General features: G+C 40.3%; 1 protein-coding gene across 10 annotated transcripts in view; it reads left to right on the forward strand.

The window, feature by feature from the left end:
* FNDC3A (fibronectin type III domain containing 3A) overlaps positions 1 to 21,436 on the forward strand; it is a 114,294-nt gene that overhangs the window by 67,775 nt on the left and 25,083 nt on the right. For all 10 annotated transcript variants that reach the window (XM_046941661.1, XM_040699830.2, NM_001012826.3 and 7 more), the window contains 10 exons: positions 2,247 to 2,484; positions 3,257 to 3,529; positions 4,698 to 4,756; positions 11,769 to 11,926; positions 13,093 to 13,152; positions 15,110 to 15,248; positions 15,888 to 15,941; positions 16,531 to 16,655; positions 20,471 to 20,645; positions 21,324 to 21,410. In XM_046941661.1, coding sequence (XP_046797617.1) covers positions 2,247 to 2,484; positions 3,257 to 3,529; positions 4,698 to 4,756; positions 11,769 to 11,926; positions 13,093 to 13,152; positions 15,110 to 15,248; positions 15,888 to 15,941; positions 16,531 to 16,655; positions 20,471 to 20,645; positions 21,324 to 21,410 — 1,368 coding nt within the window. The remainder of the gene's footprint in view (positions 1 to 2,246; positions 2,485 to 3,256; positions 3,530 to 4,697; positions 4,757 to 11,768; positions 11,927 to 13,092; positions 13,153 to 15,109; positions 15,249 to 15,887; positions 15,942 to 16,530; positions 16,656 to 20,470; positions 20,646 to 21,323; positions 21,411 to 21,436) is intronic.

The raw sequence follows: 21,436 nt of genomic DNA on the forward strand, positions 1-21,436 counted from the left end.
TGACAGTCTTAAGTAGCCTGTTTTTAAACCAAATCTGCAGATGAGTTTGTGATAAATTGGAGTTTCTTTGTGTAAGCAAAAGGGACTCAAATGACAAAAACTACAGTAGTTAGGGAACGTAGTTGGAAAGCAGCAGTTGTAGTTATTTACTGCTATTACTATGTCCTGCCTTTAGGTACCATTCAGCTATCACTGCACAGATATGAAGAGCGTTGTCTTTGCAATGTTACTCTTTCCCAGTAAGAGGCAGTTTCTACATAATGAAAATAGTGAACCTACAAAAAAAAAAAAAAAAACCAAACACGTGCTATTTATATGTTCACTTAGATCATTTGTATTAATTTCCAGCTCCATTTACATAAGTGGGATCAACTCCATTGTGTACACGCTTCTGTCTTCTGAGTATTCATAGAATCATATGGGGCCTGGGTTGAAAAGGACCACAATGATCATCGAGTTTCAACCCCCCTGCTACGTGCAGGGTCACCAACCACCAGACCAGGCTTATACGTAAAGATCTTTGTTATACATTACAGCAGAACCATACAGCCCCAGCCACGTCTACATCATTTTCTTTCTTGCTAAAGTTGGAAAGCTTTAACAATTTCCTAGACCATCTTCACTTACTCTGCATTGGTTCAGCTAGCAGGATGATTTGGGAATGTGCAAATTAGATTGCTGTCAGAGAAAATAAAACTAGGAATTCCATTCCAAATGAGTAACAGATGCACACTAATCTCTAATGATAAAATGGCAAAAACAACGTTCCATCCTTCAGGCAGCTCTCTGTCATAGGCCCAGTGGAAGTGTTTATACCAGAGGATGGGACTAGAGCTACCCAGGCATAATTATGTTAAGCTCAAACTGTGGAGGTCAAAGAAGCTTGGCACCAAGTGCTTTGATCTCCCGATCTGTTCCTATTGCCCCACATACTCATTGGTGTACATGTACACGTTCCACCTGACTCCAAATACCAAAGTGAAAATACTAAGTGAAAACTTAGAGCATAAGGTTGCCTTGTTCCCTGCTTTTGAGTATAGTTGTGATACTCTAGATTCCTTCATCATTCTCCTAATATCCTGGATAAACATTTCATCCAGAAGCTTACCTTGCAGTCCTCATATGGCATTGTTTTGCAGCATTTTACTAGGAACTGGAGAGCAGTGTGTTCATTGGAATCCCAGGTGCTAAGGTTATTAACCCCACAATGCATTTGAGACAAATCATGCCAGGACCATCTCTGGGTATTACCAACAGTCGTATTTATTTATACATTGACTACTAACAATACAAAGTTGTAGAGAGGGTCACAGTGGCAGTGTTTTCTATCTGTGGTGTGCTTCAGCGGGTGACCCCATTACTGGTCCAGCTGATTACTAACCCTTATCTAGGGATGATCATTTTCTGCTTCAGTACTTCTACAGTATGTGTCTTTGCCTGTGTGAGACACCCTCCCACATATGCTATGTGTACTGTACACAGAAATCCTCAGCTGCCTGCATCTTACCTGTCTACATTTACCCTCATGATGAGATTGAACTTCTGGCAGCATGGCTCAGGGCAGAAGGCTGTTCTGTCACATCTCTTGTTTGCCAGGGAGATTTTTTTACAGCAAGCAGAGACTGCCATGAAAGTTCTTTTTTTTTCAGTCAGGATGCAAGATAATGTAACAGAGGAAAAACAACTTGTTTTAAACTACATTGAGTTTTAAAGGAGTGAGAGGGCTGACTACTATCCTGCTAGGTATGTTTTGCTTTAACAGCTTGGTGCAGACTGAGGCTGCTACATGCTGACAAGAGGTCTCCCACGTTAGCATTGGAGGACTGTGTTGGGCATACAGCAAAGAGTATGTTATGCCTTTTTCTCTCCACTTGTGCTGTGTGAAGTCCATCCATCTATCAGATCACTTGCAGGGAGCCATCTAGTTGTTATACTGTAGAACAAACCCTAGGAGCAGTGTAGCATACACTGTGCATGAATGAGGATGGAAATAGGGCACAGGGGACAAGCTAGGTTAATGCCAGAAGTATATCTAGTTGTTTGTAAGACATTATTCCAGGCTGGATGTGGCTGTGGGCAGCCTGGTCTGGTGGTTGGCGACCCTGCGCATAGCAGGAGGGTTGAAACTCAATGATCATTTGGTCCTTTTCAACCCAGGCCATACTATGATTCTACTGATTATTGCTTTATTCATTCTTTGCTCAGTGCTAAGCTCTTGTCTGTGTGCACGGTCTCTCACTGTACAGGTTATTGAGGATAACGGCGTTCGAAGGGTTGTGGTGGTTCCCCAGGCTCCAGAATTTCATCCTGGTGGTCACGCAGTGATACACAGGCCTCCTCATCCTCCACTGCCTGGCTTCCTTCCTCTCCCAGCCATGATCCCCCCTCCACCGCGTCATATCTACTCACCAGTGACCGGGGCCGGTGACATGGCGACGCAGTACATTCCACAGTATCACACGTCCCAAATGTATGGGGATTTGGGTATGTAGCTCATAAAGCATTGCAAGGTCTATCAAAGGAAATGGTGTTCTACTGGTTTCTGCAGTCTGTGATGTTGACATATATGCTTTATCATGCGGATAAGACTATATCTTGAACGGGAGCTGTGCAAAAACATTTTATGAGGATGCCAGTCTTTTTGCTGAAACTTCTTATTTCAGAAGAAGTTCTTTGCACTAATTTGACTTGTCTCTTCAGTTATCCATTAAGTATACTGATTCTTTTTTCTGTGTAGCATTATATGTAGGACTGACCTTTTCCGAAGCCATGTTCTGACTTAGCCCCCCTTGCTGGGGCTGCAGCAATGCCTGTTTACCCTATACAGGTCCAGTGTACTTACAGGACCTAGCCATGCAATAGAGGTCTAGTTGCGTTCTCAAACTTAAAACTTCTGTATTTTTTGTATTCAGCATCAGGGCAAGTTTCCTACCTTGCAATCAAGTACTTATAGGAGGAGGACTGTGTTGACTTTATTCTGCACCTTACAGCTCACAGAAGAATATAGAAAGATTTTACCATTAATTTTTAAGTGGAAAAATGACATGAGAAGGAAAGATTGTGCTTTCTCTTCTAACAGGTCATTAAGATCCAATTACCATGTATAATTTTACTTGCTGGACAGCTCCGTTTTATAGTAGGAATATAGATGTATTTTTGCACACAAGCATACGCTTAGCTCACGTGGCATTTTTAAATTGATTTTTGATTACATTCTGTTCTTTGTGATTTATTTGCTTATTTAACTTTCATTTAGATACCCTGCCTGCACATGGAAGAGCCAACTTTAGAGATGAAAGGTCTAGTAAAACATATGAAAGGTTACAAAAAAAATTAAAAGATCGGCATGGAACTCAGAAGGATAAATTAAACAGTCCTCCATCATCTCCTCAGAAATGTCCTTCTCCTACAAGTGAACCTAATGGACTTACAAAAGGACAGGACACAGCTGGTATAAGCACAGGTTCTACCAAAAGCAAGTCAGTGGGTAAAGGAAAAAGCAATTCTCAGACAGACGTAGAAATAGAAGGTAAGTGTTAATAAAATATACATGTAACTTATACTTTTAAAATATTTTTCCTGTATATATGTATATATATATATATATGTTTTGCTAGTCTGGTGTCTGGCTGAACACATCATTTGTAGGTTCAACACCATGCTTTGACAGTCTTGGGTCAGCCTGTAACTACACTGACTTACATGGAATGGAGTTAAGGATGAGCAGCCTGCTCCTCTCATTGAAATAATGTGCCTAAGCAAACAAAACTACTGTTGTGCAAGTCTCCGTGTAGATTTGGGCAGATTTTATTAGTTATACTTCTTAATGCTGTGTAAATAAAAGTCTGTGTTCTGCTGCAAAAGTTGTTGTTGCTTTTGCTTTGAGGAGCAGCTGAATACTGATGGCCTGTCTGATATTGCAGAGAAAGTGTGATCAGGAGATCTACCCTGAACTAGTTAAAAGAGGAATATTTTATAGAACAAGTATTGTTGTTCTATGAGATTGACATGATGTGTGTCTTTACCACCTCATTATAGAAGGACTTATGTAGAAAAATAGCCTTCACACTTGTCCTTGTGACTTCGTGTTTTCCTTATGAAGTACGTTTATTATTAAAACAGACTTCGCCAAGGCACAGGTGGCAAAATATGCTGTTAACATTTTTGTGCTGTGCAAGAGAAAGCACCTACAGACATTTTCTACAGACTTACTCAGTCCTCTGTAAAATTCAGATATACCTTCAGCTGAAGCATAACGCCTTAAGTCTTTTCACTGTGGTGTAGCTGAGGTTTACCACTTCAGTAATTGATGGAGGCCAACAGCGTTACCAGCAGTCCTCCAGGTGATGGACAGTAAGATATTTTAAGCTACTGTAACTTGTCTCTCTCCAAACAGAAATCTGCCGGATGTCAGCCATGAGGTTAAATTCCCCAGAGCAATAGTTTCAAGTTATACAGTGGTAAAAGATAACCATCTTTTCTGTATTCTGTTAAACTGTAAAACAGATTTAGAATTAAAGTGAACGATAACTATGGGAGCTCTTTCAGTTTTACGTTGCCCTAGATGAATGCAAGTTGACATGGTGTTGTTTTATGCATACTTCAGTCTACATGCAGTTGTTGAAGAGCTGTTTCAATAGAAAGTCACTGAACAATGATTCACGGGTACTTTGTTTGCTTTGATTTTGTTTTTCAAGAAAAGGATGAAGAAACAAAAGCACTTGAAGCACTTCTTTCTAATATAGCCAAGCCAGTGGTAAGTAGTTACAGCTTTCTATAAAATCAGAGTGTATCTGTTGCTATATTATACAGTGATGCCTCCTTTTCTCTGTCCAAGTTCAATTCTTCAGATCTCAGCATTAATAAAAACTCACATAACTTTCATTGACTGAAATGTAAATGACCAAAGTAATTTTTAATATATTAACACTTATGAAGCCAAAATTGTCTCGATACTTAATATGTGAAATTCTTTTCATTACAGTCATACAGCCTTAGGTATTCATATGCATTGATGAAGATCCCCCTTGAGCCTTCTCTTCCCTAGGCTAAACACTTCCTCCTCTTGCCTAGTGCCAGGACCAGAGGCCATGGCTACAAACTGGAGCACAGGAGGTTCCCTCTGAACACCAGGAGCCCTTCTGTGCTGTGCAGTGACGGAGCACTGGCACAGGCTGCCCAGAGGCTGTGGGGTCTCCTCCTTGGGGATCTCCCAGAGCCTCCTGGATGTGGCCCTGGGCACCCTGCTCTGGGTGTCCCTGCTGGGGCAGGGGCTGGAGCAGAAGGACCCAGAGGGCCCTGCAACCCCAACCATTCTGTGATTCTGTGGTGCTGCAATGGCTGAGCAGGGATAAATAACTGCAGTCCTAAATGCTCAGAGTCCTGCTGTGTCCAGGCATCAGAATGATACAGCATTTCTTTGGTGCCCCTATGTCAAATTCTGTAAGTAATGATTGAGGGAAATGAGATGGAGAAATGGATAGGAGTAAGCTGAGCCTGGCTGCTGCTAGGATGCAGATAGCAGCCGTAACAGTCAAGTTCAAGAGCACTGAACAGGGTGTCCTTGGAAACCAGAGCTGGTGGAGGAGCAATAAAAAGAATTTTTGGAGAATAAAATGGGACTGGAAAGAATGCTTATGAAGGTTAAGGTTTGAAAATGGAGAAAGAAAGTGAGGAGCAGAGACAGCTTCTGACAAAGAGTACAGATCCAAAGGACAATCAAGACTGAGGGATCCTAAAATAGATGAGGAATCCAACTTCAGAAAATGAGACAAGAAGCAAATAGAATTGTGGGTGTGAACTATTGAAAGGACAGGTGGCTTTTCTGTTTGTTATTTTTACAAGCAGATTGATAATGGAAGGGTTGTGGGAGTCTGAATGCGCTGTTAGTAAGAATGAGAGCGGAGGGGATGATGGGCAGTACCAGGAGGTTGAAACTCCCTCCCTAGGAAGGGTGAAGATCATAGAATCATAGAATAGCTTGGGTTGGAAGGGACCCTAAGGATGATTAAGTTGCAACCCCCCTGCCACAGGCAGGGCCACCAACCTCCAGAACTGGTGCTAGACCAGGTTGCCCAGGGCCCCATCCAGCACCTTCAGGGACGGAGCATCTACAACCTCTCTGGGCAGCCTGTTGCAGCACATCACCACTCTCCCTATAAAGAACTTAGATTTGTGAGACAGGGGCAGCAGAATTTAAAAAGAAGACTAAAGAAGAATGGTATGGAATAAATAAATGAGTACAGACTGGAATGAAGAACCAATGGTTCGGACCAAACTTCAAAAAGATGCAAAAAAAAAAAGATCAGAAAAGGTTATGGCTGTGAGGAATGAACATAGGTCTGTATCTGCTAGCATTAAGTTTTGTCCAGGACCTTGGATGTAATCCAGCTTTCCTAAACCTCATCATCTTTTTGACAGCAGGTACTTGAGAGATTCACCAGCAGAGGTTTTATTTTGCAGCCTGTTACTTCAGTGCCCAGCTGTGCATTTCATCTCCATAGATGATACTAAATGCCAGTTGCTATCACTGTGTTACAGCAAGCAGTAGAGACTTATGCAAGACTTTTGGTGTTGAGTGTTACACTTTAGGAAGATATGCATCGTAATATTATTAGTAGAATATAGAATCGTATTCTATTTTCAAAGTGAAGCATTGAAGATTTAGTACTAATGCTGGGCTATTGTGTGCAAGATTACAATAGCTTTTATTTTTATTTTTTAATATGGTAAAATGCTGGTGTTTTTTCTGTATGGACCCTGCAATTCACAGAACAAATAGATCTGCTTTCAGAAGGGATCAGGACTGTACAGGGCTGTGTAGCTAAAGGGACTGGTGCCTTAGGCTCCTTTTGACTGTTGATCACAAGAGGCTGTCTTAGAAAAGGAACATGTGCCTACTCTAACCACATCAGAATGGACACAGAAAGAAGTTTTACTTCACGGTTAACTTACTGTGAGATAGTGCTGGCACTTGGACACACAGGGCAACAGTGTTCTCACATCATGGATGTGAGCTGTGACCTTAGCTTCCGGAGAACGTGGGTGATGCTTTCTGTCCTGACTAAAGTGAAGGGCCTAGTTTTCTAGAAAACATATATATGCACAGCCTTCTGCCCAGTAGTCATGGCATACGGGATGCCATCCAAGTCAGGAGTGTCTGAAGTGACTGCACTGGCATGGGGAGTGATAATTGAGCATGCTAGGGCAGTTAGAGGGAGACAGTGAGAAGTGTATTAAACGTGTCACATCAGCTGTGCTGGCAGAGGACATAGAAAAAAAGCAGTAGTGTCCCAGTGCATCTCTGTCTTGTTTCCTTTTGCTTCCTTCCACTCAGAATATTCATCCATCCATCCCCTACAGGCAAGTACGACTAGTTTCGCTGTTTCCCCCCCACCCATGACCTTTCTTGAATTTCACTGCGTGTAGCTGTGTGCCTGCAAGTGCTCTCTTTGCAGAAGACCTCTTTGCAGGAGATCACAGGCCTAGGCAGCAGTCATCTGCTACAAGCCAAAGAGCGCACAAGCAAAAAGCCAGACTTGCAGCAGCACTCAGAGCAGCTTACTCTTTGCCAAGGCCAAGGACAGTCAGGACTGTGGATGAGTGGAAGGCTAGCCAATGTTGCACCTTGGGGAATGTGATCAGATGAGAGGAAGGGAGATTGTATTCCCTGCTGAGGCCTTGCATGATCAGAAGCAAGCCTCCCACAGTTTCTCCAAGGAAATACTGTCCTCACTCTCCCACAAGTGAACAGGGAGATTGTTTTTCTACACCTTCTGATTGTAATTATCATCAGAAGTATTTCTGCAGGATTTTGATTAATGTTTTTCTTGTATATGGGGATTCTGCCATGATTTTCTTGATGCATTATAAGCTCCCAGTTCCTTGCTGAACTTCAGTGCTAGCACAGGGAATACCAGATACCAGCTGTGATGGCAGTCAGATGATCAGATGGTCATAGAGTCATAGAATCACAAGGTTGGAAAGGACCTACAAGATCATCTAGTCCAACCATCCTCCCATTACCCTTGCTACCACACCCTCATGCAGGTGCTGCCCAGTACAGTGTCCACTGCACCAAATCCTCCTTTAGGAGACCCGGAGTGTTGTGCTTCCCCATGTCTCAGTGTGCTTTGTGGTGTGTTTTCATTCATGTATCTCTTGTCAGTCCTGTGCCATTATGGGGCACATGAGCCTTGCTTCTTCCAGACTCCTGTTGGGTGATGTTTTATGAACTATATTGACTCCTCGGCATTCAAGCAGTCTGCACCAGCCATCACGTTCACTAAGCAAGTGGCAAAGGAAGTACAAGAGAAGACAAGAGGAACTGAAAAGACAAAAGTAAAATGAAGACCAGATGTTTAATGAGAAGAAGGGATAGGCACTCATAGTTTCTGGTTACATGGCATTATGAAGTCCATGGGAGTACATCATGTTTTGTAGCTCATGTGTGTTCTTTTAGAACATGATGCTGTTTACTTACCAGTTAAGTACCATGTGCAATCCAGCTGGCACATATTAAAACTGCTCTTTTTTATGTTATTTAATTTTTTACCCAAATGGCACATCTTTAAAAAGGAGATTAACTTGTGCAAGATGGACTTCAAATGAAGACATGCCCACCTCAGTTTTCCTCAGTGTTATGGTCTAAGTATTGTAATCTGCTTTTGAAGAAGCACAGAATCATAGAATCATAGAATTACTCAGGTTGGAAAGGACCTCAAAGATCATCAAGTCCAACCGCAGCCTAACGGTAGTACCCTAACTCTAACAACCCTCTGCTAAATCGTATCTCTGAGCACCACATCCAGACGGCTCTTAAACACATCCAAGGACGGTGACTCAACCACCTCCCTGGGGAGCCTAGTCCAGTGTTTAACCACGCTTTCTGTAAAGAAGTGTTTCCTAATGTCCAACCTAAACTTACCTTGGCGCAACTTGAGGCCATTTCCCCTCGTCCTGTCACCTGTCAGCAGTGAGAAGAGACCTACCCCACTCTCACTGTAAACACCTTTCAGGTACTGGAAGAGAGTAATAAGTACTAAACAACCCCAGCTCCCTCAGCCTCTCCTTATAGGGCTGATTTTCCAAGCCCTTCACTAGCCTCGTTGCCCTTCTTTGGACCTGCTCCAGTACCTCCATGTCCTTTTGTACTGAGGTGCCCAAAACTGAACACAGTGCTTGAGGTGAGGCCTCACCAATGCTGAGTACAGGGGCAGAATGACTTCCCTACTCCTGCTCACCACACCATTTCTCATACAAGCCAGGATGCCATTGGCCTTCTTGGCCACCTGGGCACACTGCTGGCTCATACTCAGTCAACTGTCCAACAGTACACCAAGGTCCATTTTCATCAGGGACCTTGGTGTATGTTCATGGCTGCAGCCAAAATCAACTACAGTTGCTCGAATAAGTATACAAAGTAATTAGTAAGATGAAGTTCTTCAAATTTACTCCTGAGTGTCTCAGATTGGGCAGTGGATACTTCTGATTTTAATCTTTGTTCTTCAGAAATACTTTTTCCCTCCATGTATCACAGAGATAACTGATAATATGCTGGTGTTCTGCACTTGAGAAATGATGGGGATTTCTGAAACTCTAAGAGATTAGTTCCCATATTGAAGCTCTGACTAGTCAAGTATCGGGGTATTTCTGATCATCAAGGATAAAGGACAATATTGAATAATTGCTTAGTGAACTCATTAATAAATGACTGTCACAACTTGGGCAGGTTTCTCCCAGACCCTCAGGTGTGCAACCCTTACACTTATTTCTTAAGTCGTTCACTCCCCAGTGCTCTTCAGCAATGCTTTTTAGTTTAGGTTCAGCTTCTTGCCACTGCTTGGTTTAACATGCGTGTACGTCACAGAAAGGGAACCAGCGTGTGACCACCTGGTTTATTGCTGAGCATCCAGTTTCACTGGGCACCATCGACTGCTGCGGGTTGTTCATTTTCTAGTCCAGCTACAATGTTGTGTGGGGTGAATATGGATTTCTACCTCATTGCAAATACAAGTTGGAAATAGCTGCTAGATCTTTCTTTCACAACTTTTAACTTGTACATCCAGCAGAAATAGAGCAGTGCCTGACTTGGAGCTTTCCTAATGGATGTCTTAAAATATCTTCTGTTTTTAATCCTGTTAGCTGTTTTTATTTCATTGAATCTCTTCCCTTGTAAATTCTAATAAAGTGTAGCTTATTTACTAATGTTTTCCTCCTTTTTCCCTATATGCACATATGTATGTACAAAAGAATTTATAGAAGCTTTTTTTTTAATGTATACACTGCTGCTTTTTATGCTTTAAGATATCCTTAATTCCCAACTTCTGCAAATACTTTTCACTCTGCATTTCTGTTCATGTTGAATTACACTGGCTGTTGCACTATAAACTTTGGCAAATTGGCCACAGCAAAGCTTCGGATCTTCATAACATTGTTTAGTCACATACCCTGTTTGCACAAAGTAAAACAACCAGAACAACCTACATGGTGGCTGATTTTTAGCTTGGTGTGTAATATAGTTTCATTGTGTCGCTGTGTGAACAGTTGTCATCTATTGTTTCAGATGCCTTACAGAAGGTCTGTCTTTTTTCAGTTGACCAGCAAATGTTTGCCCTGGGTGAATCACTCAGGGTAACAACTTCTCTTCCAGAGACTTAAGAACGGGATTAAATGTTCTTTCTTGGCTTTTGTTGCAGCATAAGAGATTTCCACTATGCTCCTTGTTTAATTTCACTAGTCTAAGTTCTGTGAGTTGAATATTACTCTGTAATGTTGTCTTTGATGTCCCACTCTCTTAACTCTCTAGTGAACAGCTGAAACCTCTAATGCTTGAATGTTCCAATAAGACACAATGCCAGCTTTCATTCATACCAACCACCTCACTTACTCTGTGTAAAAGATATACTAGGGTGTACATAGAGAAGTGTGATCTATGAAGTGTATAAGACAGTTTGGCACTAGAAAAGCATTAGATCGAGTCTTACATACAATTCTGGGCAAAGCATTGAAGGTAATGGAACAGAAGTAAATAATCAAAGAGGAGCGTGAAAATGATCAGAGATTCAGGCAAGTGAGGGGAGTCTTCAAATACGTAAGAAAACTGCAGAAAGGACAGGGAGATCTGATGTTCAAATCCATAGCAGCTAGGGGCAAGTAGGCTTAACTGATAGAACAAGAGATGCTACCTGGAAAATAGGAATAAAACCTGTCTGTTGGCAATAACCCATTTTCTCTGTTTCAGTCTCAAAGCTGACTCATTTGGGTTAAGAGCACCAGCTGTAAGAATAGTATTTTGATTCTCACACTCTGGTAGTAGGTCTCCAAAAGCAACTATTTAAAATACATCTTTTTACATATATATATATGACAGTGATACTGTGAAACTAGTCATTTCGTATAACGTGTTGTCAGTTCTTTTGAAATGATTGGTAATAGTAGGCAGGTGCAACATACAAACTGCTTCCCTGGACATCCTGTTCCTGCACCTAACCACTGTAGCCCACTAGGTGGCATTCATTACTTTGCAATCAGCCCTGTGTTGGAAAAGACCTTTAAGATCATGTAGTCCAACCATTAGCCCATCTCCACCATGCCCACTAACCACGTCCCTCAGTACCGCATCTACATTTCACCTGTAAAAACTAATCAGTAGCTCATACATCAGTATAAATACTCTGATTTGCTAATGATGCATGGTTTTTTTTTCTCTTCTGTTTATATACAACAGCATTTAAATGGCAGATGTCTCAAAAATTCTATTTCTACAGGTGTCAGACATTCAGGCAAGAACAGCACTGCTTATGTGGTCACCTCCATCCACTGATGTCGGAGAAGACACCGACAAGAGCAACATACCAGGGGTTTATACTTACGAAGTGATGATTTCAAATACCGGGAAAGATGGAAAATACAAAACTGTATATATGTAGGTGTTCATTTCCTTTATTTTGTAGCTGCTGCATTTAATTGTGTGGCTTAAAATCTCATTAAAATCTGTTCGTTGTTTGGAGATTTAAATGATCAGCAGTTTTGTGCAACAGCTCTTTTTGAACAAGGTGTTTTTTTCACTTGAAATGGTTGTTTCATTACTGAATACCATACCATATCAGTAATTATAAGTTGAAAACTGTTTGGTGTTGAACATGTTTGAATGTCACCTACCTGTACTGACATCAGCTGCAGTAGAAATTTCAGCCTTTCAAGTAGCAAGGTACACAAATGGTGACAGATGCAAATTTTGCATGTGTTTATTTACTCCTGTACTTGTCTCTCCTCCCACTAAGGGTGTTCCTTCCTTCTGCTTGGCAAGAGACTCGTTACTTTATGACATAAAGTAGATTCTCACATAGCACAACTCTAACAGCATGGAAACAAACTAAATTCTCAATCTGTTTAATTCGTAATACATTGGTTTTTAATCATGTTGGTTTTTTTCTTGCAACTTGAAGAAATGTAACAGTAAAATTAATCATTAAAGATACAGAGCTATCTAGTAATGACAAATCCTTGTATTTAGGGAGTTTATATTGGTCATCTTCCATGAATTTCTTAGGAGCAGCTCATGAATCACAGGTTGGATATCCCTGCCTTAGAAACTAGATGAAAAGAGCTTTTGTAACCTAGGCTGAATCAGTAAAAGCAGAGTAATAGATGTTTCATAGGTGTCTTTTCTGCTTACTAGGCTCTAATAAGTAGGTATATGCAATCATATACAGCTTTAGGTAATGATGTTTGTAAGGCTGAAGAGTTATAAATATCCATGTTTCTATGGGTCCCAATTATTTGGTACTTTTTTTCTAATAACATACACTTGCACGCACTCCAGCACGTCAGCTGGTATAACTGACTAAGGAAGAAGGTAACTTTTATTTAAAAACAAAAAAGGCAAAAAAAAACAGAAACAAAGCAAGGGAAGCCCATAAAATTCCAAGACAAATGTGTCCTCATTTTAGCATGCTTAGCAACAGAAACAATCTATTGACAAGTATGCTCCTTACAAGGAGTGTTAAGCGGATAGGTTAGATGCATGCCTTTTTATAAATGCATGTGATTCTAAAATGATCTCTTTAACAAAATTGTACTTCTTTTCAGTGGAGAAGAAAATAAAGTTACTGTAAATGATCTCAGGCCAGCAACTGATTACCATGCAAAGTGAGTATCTTCCTTTCCTCATAACTGAATTCCATGGGAACGTATTAGAAGTTTCATTCTGTCTGTACCTTTGACTGCAGAAACCTTCAGAAATTGTCTTTATCTCTTGATACCCTCCTTTGAGTCACAATGGTAGTTGAAATATTACCATTTTTAAGTCAACTTTTTTTGTTTAGTTCATCACATGATCAATTTTGGAGCACATGACATTTTTTGCTACCCCACTCAATATCCATGCTCTTTACTTGTCACTTCATGCCAATGCAGTGACCTTTTTATTTCCTTTGAGCCATGCACCAATGGTGCTTCCTTTTGCTTGCCATTTCCTTACAAGTACTAGAAGGTGCCTTGCACGAGAATGTTCTTCCTACTGGCTACTTCATGCTGCTTTCTCCTTGTTCCAGCAGGCCATTCTGGAAAATCCCAGGACTTTTATGCTCAGAAGCTATTTAGAGGCAGCTGGTAGGAAGGAAAGGGAGCAGAAGGATATGAGTCAGAAATGTGCCTCTTTCCATGTGCACTGGGGAGGAGAAGGATCTCAGTTGTTATGCAGTACTCTCGTGATTCCCATTTGCTCAGAGGGAAGTGCTAATTTTTGGGTCCTCAGTGTGAGGGACCCTACACCTTCTAGTGCCTTTTCCAGGGTTTTGTCCACTACCAAACTGAAAGCCAAACAAGGTTGTCTGTTCATCACACCCTTCTCATTTATGGTGTGCCGCTGTGTTCAGAAGAAGAATGAGTGGTAAAATGACTAGAAGCTCTTTCATATGCAAGTGTTTCTCTGTGATTTTGTTACTATCTTTATTAATGTTTAAGCACTTTATCCACTTACATTTAAGTTGAAAATGCATGGAGCTTAGAGGTTGTTGTCCAGGACATTTTTTCCCTGTGAAAGTCCTTTTCTACCGGGCTATGTTGAGATTCCAGATTCCATTTTATTTGTTCCTGGTCATTGCAGAGGATTCATGTGAGTAGATGACTTAGCCATCTAAGTTCTTCCTGAACTAGTAATTAGAATTCTGCCAGTCTGAACATTGCCAAAAAGGAAGATGAGAAAGACTGAACTATGAAGATAATGGACAAATTTTATATCAGCAACTGTTTGTAAAGACAAATAACTTTGTGTGCAACATTAGGCACTGTTAGATGTTTTGGTCTCCCTGCTCATGTATTCTACAGTGTCAGATTTCCCATGACTTGCTGTTCATGCTTCATAAGCAGGTGACACAAGTCTTATATGTTACAGTGATCAGAGGAAAGGGGTTTTTTTTATTTGTTGGTTTGTTTTTTTGTTTTTGTCTTTGAGAGAAACGAGTGAATCAGTAGGAAGTAATGTGTGGATTCACCCAAGAAAGAAACGAGGCATAGCTATGCAGCTGCTAGGAAAAGGAGGAGGGCGGGGGGGGAGAAGACCAGAAAATAATCTTTTATTTCATTTTGGAGAAAAGCTATGAGCAAAGCAATCCACTCCTCTTGGAGACAGAGGCAACAACTCATTCTTCTGAAATAGGAGAAAAGCTGTGCGTAGCCTTCCCGAAGGAAAGGGCAGGGTGAAGCAACTCAGTAAGCTCTACTAAATGCAAAAGATTCTTGGAAAGGACGTTAACAGCTTCATTGTGCCTGTCTCACAAAAGCACTTGCAGAATAATTGTCTGTGTTATCAGTTCGAACATCTACAACAGATAACAAGCCTGCAAGATGTTACCATCATTTCCCTACCAAAGTGCAGCAAAGAGTGAGCGTATTTCAAATATAATTGTGAAGATCCAAAGTAAATGGCTCTTCTTTTACATTACTTTTGGCAACCAAGATGTTTACACAGGTTAAGTTGCATATATATAAAAGTAATATGTAACGAGATAGAAGGCAGTAACTTAATTCTGAATACTCAGTTTTCTTTGACAATTTTATACCCAGATTTTGAAGTAAAACATTTCTGACTCTTTTTCACATTTAGAGTCCAAGTGGAATGCAACTGTGTAAAGGGGAGTCCTTCAGAAGTAGAGAGTTTCACCACAATGAGTTGTGAACCTGATGCTCCAAATCTGCCCAGGATAACTAATCGGACCAAAAATTCTCTTACTTTGCAGTGGAAGGTAAGAACTACTTAAGACCTTTAAAACAGGTACTTAAAACTCTTCATCAGTTTCAGATCTGTGAGTAAAATGCCAGTTTATTGAAACAGAATATTTTGCCGATCATACTACTTTCAACCACTGTTCTGTGTCTTAAGTATGTTTATCAGATTCAATGTGGACTTCATTAAAAAGAAAAAAAATCCCAGAAAAGCCTAGAGCCTTTTTAATTAAAGTTAATGAGCTTGAACAAGAGACACTGGTTTGTGTTCTGGCCCTCTCCTCTACTGAAAAACCAATTTCTCCCTCTGTTACTAAACATAGACTTATTTGTGCACATCAAATGGAGTGGCTTGGAAAGGCTGAGATTTGAACAGACCTGCAGTCCAGCTGCTTAGAAAAGTTCTGTGTATTTTACACTGCTGCCAGAATACTTTATCAAAGTCTAAATGGAAAAAAAAAAAAGAAAAAAGAAAGCATGTTCTGGATGGGAGCAGAAAAACAGAACAAGGACTGTCTTGGCAAGTGAAACAGTCATATAAAGGGAACATCATTTGTCCCCCACTGGTCATGTCATGAACTGATACATACATGCGTCTTTCCTAAAGTGATCTTGTATCCAATTACAGCTTGAATTTCTGTTTCTTTTTCTTGTTGCAGGCATCTTGTGATAATGGTTCTAAAATCCACAGTTACCTTTTAGAATGGGATGAAGTAAGCAATTTATTCTGTTTTTCTTTCTGTGGTTTTCAAAAGTAGCTGTCTGTGACTGAGTGCTTCAAGTTGTGTCGTAATTAGGGCTTGTGTAGGCACATGAGAAATAAGTCCTGCAGCAAGTGTGAAATCCGGGTTACTACCCAATTTTCTTCTTAGGGTATATAAAGGGTCAGATGTTTCTTAGTTACATGATTCTGCCACTTTTAATGGTGGCATTTTAGCCAATACTTCTCTCGAGAGTAGACAATAAATGATCACTTTATTGTAACAGCCTTTCATTGGTATAAAAGGGTTGGGTCAGCTCTGTCCCCACAAACATCTGCAGCTTCTACCCAACAGCTTTCCCCAGAGGGAGACTGCTGAGCTGTGTTGTACTGCTTTCTCCTCCCAGCCCCTTGGAGCTGGGAATTTTAAAAGTCTCTAATTTCATACATATGCAAAGTTTTATATAAAGTCTCACTGTGTGAGGGATTCTTTAGCCATGTTACGCTACAAAAAAAAAGTTTACTTCACATATGTGTGTTGCTTTAATTGATGGACACATATTTAATAGGGTGAATAATGTGATTAATTTATTCCTTTTTAGGGAAAAGGAAATGGAGAGTTTTGCCAGTGTTATTATGGCCAACAGAAGCAGTATAGGATTACTAAACTATCACCAGCAATGGGGTACACCTTTAGGCTAGCAGCCAAAAATGACATGGGGATGAGGTAAATATTACTGTTGTATACATAAATATGGAATGCATTTGCATGCATGTGTGTGCTTGCTTTGGAAAAACACATGATGGCATTTAAAGAAACAAGACTTCTGTCCAACTAGGATTTACATAGTTAAGTTACCGTCTGTGATTGGATTATTCAGTTTGCAGATTACTTGTGTACTGTGAATCACTTGGCCTTGCTTGAGCAAGAGAGGTTGGACAAGATGGCCTCCAGAAATCCTTTCTAACTTCAGCTGTTTGGTGATTCCTGGCATAATCTGTTCTGTTTAGGCATTATTATGGCTGCATTATTACTGCCACAATATATGTACATACTTAGCATGTAAGTGCTACAGATCTCGGCCCCCTTTATAAGTAGCCATCGCCTGTAGGTAGTCCAGCTACTTCTGCCACTTGCCCTAATTTATCAAACTGCCTTCTATAACCTTCATACAGCACCTTTGTACACAAAATGGTAGCACAAGCGTGGCACATACATCCCGGCTGCTATCACATGGAATCAGCTCAGGCTGTGCTAGATTTTAGATTCAGCATTTGTAGACTCACACTGACCTCCTCAGAAGGTTGTTACCTTGAACCTGCTCCTTGCTGCTCTGACTTGCAGTAGGATTTTTCTCTCAACACTACACTGCACTGACTCACAGATTCAATGAAATTGTGACTGTTGCGTCCGATGTAATATGCACTTCTACTGAAATGTTGGTGGCCATTCTAAAAGATGAGAAACCCATCAGAAGCCATGCTGCATCCTGCAGGTCTATCTGTAGAATGTTGTGTTTTGCCCTATCCCATTGCCTGTATATGTCCTTTTACCTAAGTCAATTAGTCACAGTTGCTGTGGGAAATGGGCAGAATGTGTTACCATACCGCTGAATTCTTTTGAGCTTCCAGAGCTTATTATAAATGCTTAGGATATGTGGTTATTATTTTTTACTTCTACTTTTCACAAGTCGTAGAGCACCAAACTTTGTTTTTAATTTGTGAATGAATGGCATCTGACTGCAGTAGGGAACGTAAGTAAGAACTCAAAAACACAAAGCAAAAGTAATATGTTGTCAGGTTAGGCTTACACTGCTGGATGCATTAGCTCTTGGTAATGCTTGTTTGGTCCTCTGGTGATAAGGCTGACTAATGCTGTCAGTACTACTATTCATTATCTCTAGATAAGGCTGCCTGTATCTATACCGTGTCCTAGCACTTGGACCTTTAGATCCTATGAGGTATAAAATCAATGCTTCTCTAGCTGTGAGTGTACAATTGCCATATTTTTTTTAAATCAGTCTTTGAAATATTTTTAGCATTGTGCTACAGCTGACCAGAGTGGTGCTTTTGTAACATGGATTGTGTGTTGTGCGTCCTTCAGTTGGCACAAGGGAGTGTCGGAGGGAGCAGTGCCTGCTTGGACAGCATCAAAGCACAGTTTAAAACTAGGAAGCCAGACCCAAGAGTGTAATTCATGCTGGATAGAAGAAATCTTCTGCAGGCTCAATACATGAAAGTTACAGCTGCCTCAGGATGTCTCAGATGCATGTGTTGGGAGGCTTTGGAGAGTACCCAGGGAATGTGTTGCATACAGCATCTGTTCTTAGGTCTTTCCTTAGGCTCCTGCTTTGGGCTACTGACAGAGGACTGTATAGTGGTCCAGATTGAACTTTCGGAGTGCTCCAACAAAGTCTTTCTTATGTTACTGCCTTCTGGAAAATGCTTCTGGAATGAGGAGTTCTCTGAGTTGTTCCTGGACTTGTCTTGATGAGATTTAACTGAAACTTTTCAAAAGAGTTGGCAGGGAGTGAGATGGCAGTTAAGCAGGGTCTGGTGCTCAAGTTCTCCTCCTGTTTCCTGGTCCCTTCTGATCGTAAAGGTACCCTCTAGGAGTACCCACACACATTAAATAAACACGACTGCAGTGTAAGCAGGAGAACAGTGATCCTTCTGCATTGGAGGACAGTGATCAGTTAAGTACCCTTTTTAAACTAATCAAGCCAAATAGATTTCTTAACCTGTATTTCATTGCCTCGTAAAGATGCACTATATTGTCTTTATGGTATTACTGAATTAAGAAGTCTCTTGAAACGATGTTTGCTGATGCAGAGTGCCAATTTATTCCTTATGAAGTATGTTGAAAACCTTAGCTATCTGAAGACTGAATTTTGGCTAAATGGTTTTACCAGCAGGAATGGTTATTCTGTCTTCGAGTTACTCATATTTTTTAAATTTAGTTCTGACCACAGGCAAAGCTGGAAAAATAAAATTTATTTAAAAGAATGTAGTATCAGTGTGCTCTACGTGAAATGTTTAAGAGCATTTCACATGTGAGAATTACTGGAACTCTCTTAGTTGATTCCAATGGATGTTGGAGTGCTTCAGAGATAAGGCTTTATAAGGTGATTCGGATTTTTTTTTCCTGGCATCTGTTTGTGAAGTGCTTCAATAGTTGTCTGTGAGTACAGACAGGCTTAGTATCTGTCTAGCCTCCCTTCATTCTTTCTTAGCCCAACTATGGAATGCTGGAACTTTTTCCTCCATAGGTAGATGGTAAGTATCACATCGTTTTCATTTCAGAGAATTAATTCCTTGTAACTTTTTGCAACACAAAAAGAAAGTGCTCTTCCCCCTGCTTTAAAGCTTTCTCTTGCTTTGCACTTTTCCATTTCCTGCGGCACAGTGTATTTCACAACCTACACGTCCACACAGACTTCACGTCTGCTTTGGATGCTGTCAGCATATTTGATAAGGTATTGTCTGTGAGATGTTTTTTTAAATGCCCAAAAGACTCCAGAGCAGACCAAAGTTTACGACCTGTGTGATATTATGATGTCGTTTCAGTAAAAGAGAAAGTAACGTCAAGGTGTCTTTGTATTTTGATTTCTAGGATTATCAGATTTGGACACATGAGGTCTTTAACTGGTTCTGCTATTCAGGCCACACAATGAGTTCTGTTTTCAGGGCTTCTTAATTCTCACTTCGGTGGTGTGTAGCTTTTAGATTAAAGTTATATATTTGACATTTGTTTCGTACAGTTTACAAAACAATTAGACAAGTTCTCAATCCTACAAGTGTTTCTTCGGATGTGATGTAGAAGCAGCAAATTTCTGAATGAACTCCAGCTGAGAACAATTTTTTTTGTCATCTGTTTGTGTGATACACCCATGTACTGACTTTGCATGCCTCCATTTCACTCTACCTCTCTTTCTGTAACTGCTTGTATTTTCACTCCATGCCTACCTAAGAGTCATCAGATAAGGTTAAAAGTTGTGTTCGGAGGCTGTCTGGTGTACACTCTACTTTCATATTGCCAACTCTTAAAGAAACTTAACACTGAATAACAATACTCTGTTGTTTTCTGAGTCGCTGTAGAGACTAGTGCTTCAGAACAGACTTGAAGCATGTAATAGTTTGCATCGATTGCTGCCTGGGAAGCAAAGAGTACTTTGGGGCCTTCCCATGTATGTTTTTATGTGTTCATGCTTTTATTTTTGAATAGGCCTTAGTACACTGTTTTGCATAGAGCTCTCCTGTTTTAGAGAGATGACGATATGTAAAAGCGGAACATTTTGGTTAGCAAAACATAGTAATTATGTCACATGCAGGAATCTTTCAATTGTGAGTATGTTAACCTTGTTCAAATTGTTTATAACCAATAGATTTCATGGGCAAGTGAAGTCATCCGCATGTACCGATTTCCAGTTGTGTACATATCCAAAAAACTGTCATAGCTGCGTTCAGTAAGAATGATGTTTTTCTAGATATCGGTTATTGTGTCTGGTTAGTTTTACATACTATCTGTTTTATTATACACAGTGGTTTTAGTGAAGAAGTCCTGTATCATACCTCAGGCACTGCCCCAACTACACCAGCAAGTCCTTTGCTGATTAATGCTGGAGTTACTTGGTTATCCCTACAGTGGACAAAACCCTCAGGAACACCGTCAGATGAAGGAATTTCGTATATACTAGAGATGGAGGATGAGAACTCAGTAAGTTTAAAATGCTTCCTCTCAATTTAAGAAAGAGATGATAGCGTGTGTTTGGTACATCATTGTATTTAAGTGCAACAGTCATTATTTTTGCTAGAATGTGCTACAAGGAACTGTGTTTTCTGAAACGAAACTAATGAGTTGTCCTTGCAGTGACCACATCACTTAGCTTTCTCCTTTCCATTGCAGCAGTAATTGTAATTAGTATTAAATCCTGATCCTGCAGACTTCTAGTCTATTTTTAACTTTGTGGTTTTGCCTGTGAAAGTTCAACTCTGTACGAATGGGTCAAAGTGATTGCATGATGAAGTGCAGTCCCTTTAGATGTTATTTCAGCATAAGCACCTTTGTTTTACGCCTGGAAAATGTTAGGTGTAATTTCTCTTGACATTGTGAACTTTTCTTTATTTTTCTTTTCTCCTCTTCAGAATTGGAGAACGATTAATTCATTTCCTCCCTCACCCCACCCTTATTTTTATACTTGGCTGCTATGTACAGCGCATACACATGGTAGAAATAAAATATCTTGTGTTTACACAATGAAGTTACACTTAATTGCTTTGTCAGAGGAACATAAAACAATTACACTCTAAGATACAGTAATTTATTTATATGAACGATGTTACAGAATCTGGTCGACAGATATAATGTTTCAACTAATCCCCTTTGATTCTGCAGGGATATGGTTTCAAGCCAAAATATGATGGCGACGATCTTACCTACACAGTGAAGAATTTGAGGCGTAGTACAAAATACAAGTTTAGGGTAAGATTTTGCACATACTTGGGGTT

The sequence above is a fragment of the Gallus gallus genome, chromosome 1 (genome assembly GCF_016699485.2).
Source record: "Gallus gallus isolate bGalGal1 chromosome 1, bGalGal1.mat.broiler.GRCg7b, whole genome shotgun sequence".
In the NCBI taxonomy this organism is placed as follows: Eukaryota; Metazoa; Chordata; class Aves; order Galliformes; family Phasianidae; genus Gallus; species Gallus gallus.